Raw genomic sequence first — 8,939 nt, 5'->3', positions numbered from 1 at the left:
GAAATCCAGCATATCTATCTTGTTTGCTGTGTCATAATAAAATAATAATAATAATAATAATAATAATAATAATAATAATAATAATAATAATAATAATTTATTAGTGACCTCCTAAAGAGGTGCAGGTGTTGGCTCACTGGTCAGGTGAGCACTGGCTCAGGCCCGCCTCCCCATAGAAGTGAGATGGATTTGGAAACCTGGCCTGATGCCTCCCTCCAGACGTCTTGGCTCCGGGTTCGACACACGCCGGACTGGTTTTTCCGTCCCTCTTATCTCCGCTCGGGACGTCCGAAGCCCTTCCCGCAGGTGGGTGGCGCAGGTGGAGGCCACGCATTGCTCCTCCGCCGCCTCCCTCTCCCGTCCATTCCTCCGCAGAGAAGCCAACAGGAGCACTACAGGTACGGTGCCAATTCCAGACTCACCTTTGGGGTTTCGAGGGTTTTTTGGGGCCTTCGAAAGCCATTCAGAAACAAGAGTTTGTGGATTGCATTGGCCCTATAGCATCCTAGGAGATCTATATGGCCTCTTGCCTTCCCTGCCACTGATTCTATGGCATTGAGCCCTCTATATCTATCTCTATACTATCTATCTATCATCTACCTACCTGGCATAGGTGTGGAATTATGCTAAGCAGGGTCGGCCCTGGTTGGGAATTGGATGGGAGACCGCCACCTGCCACTGATTCTATGGCATTGAGCCATCTATCTATCTCTATACTATCTATCTATCATCTACCTACCTGGCATAGGTGTGGAATTATGCTAAGCAGGGTCGGCCCTGGTTGGGAATCGGATGGGAGACCGCCACCTGCCAATGATTCTATGGCATTGAGCCATCTATCTATCTATCTATCTATCTATCTATCTATCTATCTATCTCTATACTATCTATCTATCATATATCTACCTGGCATAGGGGTGGAATTATGCTAAGCAGGGTCGGCCCTGGTTGGAAATCGGATGGGAGACCGCCACCTGCCACTGATTATATTGCATTCAGCCATCTATTTATCTACCTCTATACTATCTATCTATCATCTACCTACCTGGCATAGGTGTGGAATTATGCTAAGCAGGGTCGGCCCTGGTTGGGAATTGGATGGGAGACCGCCACCTGCCACTGATTCTATGGCATTGAGCCATCTATCTATCTCTATACTATCTATCTATCATCTACCTACCTGGCATAGGTGTGAAATTATGCTAAGCAGGGTCGGCCCTGGTTGGGAATCGGATAGGAGACCGCCACCTGCCACTGATTATATTGCATTGAGCCATCTATCTATCTATCTATCTATCTATCTATCTATCTATCTATCTATCTATCTCTATACTATCTATCTATCATATATCTACCTGGCATAGGGGTGGAATTATGCTAAGCAGGGTCGGCCCTGGTTGGGAATCGGATGGGAGACCGCCACCTGCCAATGATTCTATGGCATTGAGCCATCTATCTATCTATCTATCTCTATACTATCTATCTATCATCTACCTACCTGGCATAGGGGTGGAATTAAGCTAAGCAGGGTCGGCCCTGGTTGGGAATTGGATGGGAGACCGCCACCTGCCACTGATTCTATGGCATTGAGCCATCTATCTATCTATCTATCTATCTATCTATCTATCTATCTATCTATCTATCTATCTATCTATCTCTATACTATCTATCTATCATCTACCTACCTGGCATAGGTGTGAAATTATGCTAAGCAGGGTCGGCCCTGGTTGGGAATCGGATGGGAGACCGCCACCTGCCACTGATTATATTGCATTCAGCCATCTATCTATCTACCTCTATACTATCTATCTATCATCTACCTACCTGGCATAGGTGTGGAATTATGCTAAGCAGGGTCGGCCCTGGTTGGGAATTGGATGGGAGACCGCCACCTGCCACTGATTCTATGGCATTGAGCCATCTATCTATCTCTATACTATCTATCTATCATCTACCTACCTGGCATAGGTGTGGAATTATGCTAAGCAGGGTCGGCCCTGGTTGGGAATTGGATGGGAGACCGCCACCTGCCAATGATTCTCTTGCATTGAGCCAGCTATCTATCTATCTATCTATCTATCTATCTATCTATCTATCTATCTCTATACTATCTATCTATCATCTACCTACCTGGCATAGGTGTGGAATTATGCTAAGCAGGGTCGGCCCTGGTTGGGAATCGGATGGGAGACCGACACCTGTCAATGATTCTATGGCATTGAGCCATCTATCTATCTATCTATCTATCTATCTATCTATCTATCTATCTATCTATCTATCTCTATACTATCTATCTATCATATATCTACCTGGCATAGGGGTGGAATTATGCTAAGCAGGGCCGGCCCTGGTTGGGAATCGGATGGGAGACCGCCACCTGCCAATGATTCTATGGCATTGAGCCATCTATCTATCTATCTATCTATCTATCTCTATACTATCTATCTATCATATATCTACCTGGCATAGGGGTGGAATTATGCTAAGCAGGGTCGGCCCTGGTTGGGAATTGGATGGGAGACCGCCACCTGCCAATGATTCTATGGCATTGAGCTATCTATCTATCTATCTATCTATCTATCTATCTATCTATCTATCTCTATACTATCTATCTATCATATATCTACCTGGCATAGGGGTGGAATTATGCTAAGCAGGGTCGGCCCTGGTTGGGAATCGGATGGGAGACCGCCACCTGCCACTGATTATATTGCATTCAGCCATCTATCTATCTACCTCTATACTATCTATCTATCATCTACCTACCTGGCATAGGTGTGGAATTATGCTAAGCAGGGTCGGCCCTGGTTGGGAATTGGATGGGAGACCGCCACCTGCCACTGATTCTATGGCATTGAGCCATCTATCTATCTCTATACTATCTATCTATCATCTACCTACCTGGCATAGGTGTGGAATTATGCTAAGCAGGGTCGGCCCTGGTTGGGAATTGGATGGGAGACCGCCACCTGCCAATGATTCTCTTGCATTGAGCCAGCTATCTATCTATCTATCTATCTATCTATCTATCTATCTATCTATCTATCTCTATACTATCTATCTATCATCTACCTACCTGGCATAGGTGTGGAATTATGCTAAGCAGGGTCGGCCCTGGTTGGGAATCGGATGGGAGACCGACACCTGTCAATGATTCTATGGCATTGAGCCATCTATCTATCTATCTATCTATCTATCTATCTATCTATCTATCTATCTCTATACTATCTATCTATCATATATCTACCTGGCATAGGGGTGGAATTATGCTAAGCAGGGCCGGCCCTGGTTGGGAATCGGATGGGAGACCGCCACCTGCCAATGATTCTATGGCATTGAGCCATCTATCTATCTATCTATCTATCTATCTCTATACTATCTATCTATCATATATCTACCTGGCATAGGGGTGGAATTATGCTAAGCAGGGTCGGCCCTGGTTGGGAATCGGATGGGAGACCGCCACCTGCCAATGATTCTATGGCATTGAGCCATCTATCTATCTATCTATCTATCTATCTATCTATCTATCTCTATACTATCTATCTATCATATATCTACCTGGCATAGGTGTGAAATTATGCTAAGCAGGGTCGGCCCTGGTTGGGAATCGGATGGGAGACCGCCACCTGCCACTGATTATATTGCATTCAGCCATCTATCTATCTACCTCTATACTATCTATCTATCATCTACCTACCTGGCATAGGTGTGGAATTATGCTAAGCAGGGTCGGCCCTGGTTGGGAATTGGATGGGAGATCGCCACCTGCCACTGATTCTATGGCATTGAGCCATCTATCTATCTATCTATCTCTATACTATCTATCTATCATCTTCCTGCCTGGCATAGGTGTGGAATTATGCTAAGCAGGGTCGGCCCTGGTTGGGAATTGGATGGGAGACCGCCACCTGCCACTGATTCTATTGCATTGAGCTATCTATCTATCTATCTATCTATCTATCTATCTATCTCTATACTATCTATCTATCATCTACCAACCTGGCATAGGTGTGGAATTACGCTAAGCAGGGTCGGTCCTGGTTGGGAATTGGATGGGCGTCCGCCAGTGAATCCCAGGTGCCGTTAGTGATATTTTGTAGGAAGGAATTGGTGAAACTGAATCTTCCTTGCCTAAAAAACACCCAAGGCATCCAATTCTGCTCGATCTCGGATGCTAAGCAGGATCGGCCCTGGTTGGGAATTGGATGGGAGTCCGCCAGTGAATCCCAGGTGCCGTTAGTGATATTTTGTAGGAAGGAATTGGATAAACTGCCTCTTCCTTGCCTAAGTAATCCCAAGGCATCCAGTTCTGCCTGATCTCGGATGCTAAGCAGGGTCAGCCCTGGTTGGGAATTGGATGGGAGTCCGCCAATGAATCCCAGGTGCCGTTAGTGATATTTTGTAGGAAGGAATTGGTTAAACTGAATCCTCCTTGCCTAAGAAAACCCTGCCTAAGTACACCCCAAGGCATCCAATTCTGCCTGATCTCGGATGCTAAGCAGGGTCGGCCCTGGTTGGGAATTGGATGGGAGTCCGGTAATGAATCCCAGGTGCCGAAAGGGATATTTTGGAGGAAGGAATTGGTTAAACTGAATCCTCCTTGCCTAAGAAAACCCTGCCTAAGTACCCCGATCTCAGATGCTAAGCAGGGTTGGCCCTGGTTGGGAATTGGATGGGAGTCCGCCAATGAATCTTCAGCTGCTTTTCAAAGGGAGGAACCGACCAAACCGCCCTCCAAGTCCTCCTTGCATAAGAACACCTTATGAAAAATGCATGGGTTGAGGTAATGCAAGCATTATGGGTGCGTCTACACTGCAGAATTAATGCTTCACCCCACTTGAACTGCCACGGCTCTATTGTATGTGGTCCGGGGAGTTGGAGTTTGGCCCTCTTGAGAAGAGAAGAAAAGAATGACCTTATAAAACTGCAACTCTCTTGCTTTCTTAGGCAAGGAAGATTCGGTTTAACCAATTATTTCCTGCAAAATATCACTTATGGCACCTGGGATTCACTGGCGGTCTCCCATCCAATTCCCAACCAGGGCTGACCCTGCTTAGCATCTGCAATCGGGCAGAATTGGATGCCTTGGCTGTATTTAGGCAAGGAAGATTCAGTTTAACCATCTCTTTCCTTCCAAATATCACTTACGGACCTGGGATTCATTGCGGGACTCCCATCCAATTCCCAACCAGGGCCGACCCTGCTTAGAATCCTGGATCAGGCAGAATTGGATGCCTTAGGGTGTATTTAGTCAGGGTTTTTTAGGCAAGGAAGATTCAGTTTAACCAATTCCTTCCTCTGAAATATCACTAACGGCACCTGGGATTCATTGGCGGACTCCCATCCAATTCCCAACCAGGGCGGACCCTGCTTAGCATCCAAGATTGGACCGAATTGGATGCCTTGGGGGTGTTTTTTAGGCAAGGAAGATTCAGTTTAACCAATTCCTTCCTCCAAAGTGTCACTTATGGCAGCTGGGATTCATTGGCGGACTCCCATCCAATTCCCAACCAGGGCCGAACCTGCTTAGCATCCAAGATTGGACAGATTTTGATGCCTTGGGGTGTTCTTTAGGCAAGGAAGATTTAGTTTAACCAATTCCTTCCTTCAAAATATCACTTACGGCACCTGGGATTCATTACCGGACTCCCATCCAATTCCCAACCAGGGCCGACCCTGCTTAGCATCCACGATTGGACAGAATTGGATGCCTTGGGGTGTTTTTTTAGGAAAGGAAGATTCAGTTTAACCAATTCCTTCCTCTGAAATATCACTAACGGCACCTGGGATTCATTGGCGGACTTCCATCCAATTCCCAACCAGGCCCATCCCTGCTTAGCATTTGAGATCAGACAGATTTGGATGCCTTGGGGTGTTTTTTAGGCAAGGAAGATTCAGTTTAACCAATTCCTTCCCCCAAAATATCACTTACGGCACCCGGGATTCATTGGCGGTCTCCCATCCAAGCATCGACCATGCCCGACCCTGCTTAGCATCAAAGATCAGCCAGGATCTGGCGCCTGAAGGGTATATTTAGGCCAATATTATTCTAGATCAGTGTCTCATGAGGTCAATGAGGCCCTATAATACTTCTAAACCCTTTCTCCGTTATATAGAGGGATTCCGTGGGCTACCAAATGTCACCGATCAAGCCGTCCTTAGCCGACGAAATCCTCCAGCAACTGCCTCTGGCGGAGAAGGTGAGCCTCCATCCCATAATAACCCCCAAATGTCCTAATGTATATTATTATTATTATTATTATTATTATTATTATTATTATTATTATTTACCCAAAGACATAGTATGACACAGCAAAGGAGATATACTGTATATTTCTCTCTTCTCCTCCCTTATCAGTGTGTTTTCTTTTGCAAAGCCTCCCTCGCTCTTAATCAAAGGAATGTTTTGAAAAGAGAGACACCCTTGCAAGTCAGGAAGAAGAAAAATATATATTCATTAATCTTATGAAAGCATTTCCCCCTGAAATATTTGTTAAACTTGCCTACAGATATATAGGCATTAACCCCTTGTAAGCTTTTGCCATCTCTATGTACCATTATATGTGTATCTATCTATAAACATTAATTTTATATATGAATTTCCCCTCATATGTTTGCAGGTCTTTGCAAATCATTTATACATATAGATCCATGTACCTGTGTATCTGTAGCCATACACATACATTATTTTTATATATGAATTTACCCTCATATGTTTGCAGGTCTTTGCAAATCATTTATACATATAGATCCATGTACCTGTGTATCTGCAGCCATACACATACATTATTTTTATATATGAATTTCACCTCATGTGTTTGCAGGTCTTTGCAAATCCTTTATACATATAGATCCATGTACCTGTGTATCTGTAGCCATACATACACATTATTTTTATATATGAATTTACCCTCATGTGTTTGCAGGTCTTTGCAAATCCTTTATACATATAGATCCATGTACCTGTGTATCTGTAGCCATAACTACACATTATTTTTATATATGAATTTACCCTCATATGTTTACAAGTCTCTGCAAATATCTATATAAAGAAAGATGTCTGGATAGATATGAATATATTCTTACCTACCTATATATAGGGCTTGCAAATATTACAGGGGGGAAATGAACACACAAAGATATATAGGCATGTCTAGATAGATATGAAAATACATATATATATATATATATATATATATATATATATATATATATATGGCTTGCAAATATTGTAGGGGAAATGCACACACACACACACACACACACACACATCTATATAGAGAGAGATGTCTAGATAGATATATATGAATATAAATATAAAGGGTGTTTGAAAAAGAACTCCCTATTCACCATTGAAATTAAATGGTGAATAGGGAGTTCTTTTTCAAACACCCTGTATAGGGCTCGCAAATATTGCAGGAGGGAAATGCACGCACACACTTAGAGATTTCTAGATATATATAAACATAAATATATAGGGCTCGCAAATATTGCAGGAGGGAAATGCACGCACACACTTAGAGATTTCTAGATATATATAAACATAAATATATAGGGCTCGCAAATATTGCAGGAGGGAAATGCACATATATAGAAAGAGGATTTGCAAACATTTCAGGGGGAAATGCATATGTGAAATTAGTGTCTATAATTATAGATCTATATCTAGCTCTGCATTGTTTACCTAGGCATTGAATGTTTGCCTGTTACTATGTTGGAAGCCGGACTGAGTCCCCATGGGGAGATAGGGTGGGATCCAAATGAAGTTTATTATTATTATTATTATTATTATTATTATTATTATTATTATTAGGTTATTGTTGATACCATATCGTTTTTGTTGCCCCTACTTTTCCACTTAGAGAGCTAGCTTATCGCTTTTCTTTGAAATACGGTAGATATTCAAAAACATTTAACCTACTGATGCCTCGATTAATGTAATTTTATTGGTATCTATTTTTAATTTTGAAATTTACTCATAGCTGCTGCATTTCCCACCCTGGGCTTATACTCGAGTCAAAACGTTATCCCAGTTTTTTGTGGTAAAATTAGGTGCCTCGGCTTATATTCGGGTCGGCTTATACTTATATACGGTATATGCTGGATTTTGTATTATTATTATATTAATTATTATTTCTATTATTTTGTGCTTTCCTTAATGTGTTCCAGACGGCCGTATGGGGCACTTTGGGGACCATCCGGCCTCACCTGAGTTTCGACGTGGAGAGAGATGTCCAAACCCTCCTCCAAGCCGTAAGCGGCGAAGGTAAAGTAATATTATCATATAAAGTCAACTTTGGGTAGACGTTGGCCATTGACTTGCATTGGCGGACGGAGAGATTCCACCTAAACATTAGGATGGTAAGAACTGCCGTGGAGTCTCCTTCTCTGGAGGTTTTTAATCAGAGGCGGGATGGTCATCTGTCGGGAGGGCTTTGATGGTGCACTCCTTCCTGGCACAAGGGGTTTGGACTGGAGGGACCCCCAACTCTGTGAGTCTAATAACAATAATTATAATAATATATTAGTAATTCTGTTTGGAAGAAAGGGGTTGGACTAGATGAGCTTTGGGGTCTCCTTTAACTGTAGGATACTATTATTATTATTATTATTATTATTATTATTATTATTATTATTATTAAGCAAAGGCTGCATGGCCCTCTGTCGGGAGGGCTTGGGTTGTGTATTATTATTATTATTATTATTATTAAGCAAAGGCTGCATGGACATCTGTCAGAAGGGCTTGGGTTGTGTATTATTATTATTATTATTATTATTATTATTATTATTATTATTAAGCAAAGGCTGCATGGACATCTGTCAGAAGGGCTTGGGTTGTGTATTATTATTATTATTATTATTATTATTATTATTATTATTATTATCATTAAGCAAAGGCTGCATGGCCATCTGTCGGGAAGGCTTGGGTTGTGTAT

General features: G+C 42.6%; 1 protein-coding gene across 1 annotated transcript in view; it reads left to right on the top strand.

Moving 5' to 3' along the window:
• The first annotated feature begins 290 nt into the window (after positions 1-290).
• The window catches only part of anxa9 (annexin A9), a 35,457-nt gene continuing 26,808 nt past the window's right edge, over positions 291-8,939 (top strand). Inside the window, exons 1-3 of the mRNA XM_062965430.1 lie at positions 291-398; positions 6,120-6,203; positions 8,173-8,269. Of these exons, the coding sequence (XP_062821500.1) occupies positions 6,141-6,203; positions 8,173-8,269 (160 nt within the window). The 5' untranslated portion in view covers positions 291-398; positions 6,120-6,140. The remainder of the gene's footprint in view (positions 399-6,119; positions 6,204-8,172; positions 8,270-8,939) is intronic.

Source organism: Anolis carolinensis, unplaced genomic scaffold, assembly GCF_035594765.1.
Source record: "Anolis carolinensis isolate JA03-04 unplaced genomic scaffold, rAnoCar3.1.pri scaffold_14, whole genome shotgun sequence".
Taxonomy (NCBI): domain Eukaryota; kingdom Metazoa; phylum Chordata; class Lepidosauria; order Squamata; family Dactyloidae; genus Anolis; species Anolis carolinensis.
This window is presented reverse-complemented; position numbering and strand designations above follow the sequence as displayed.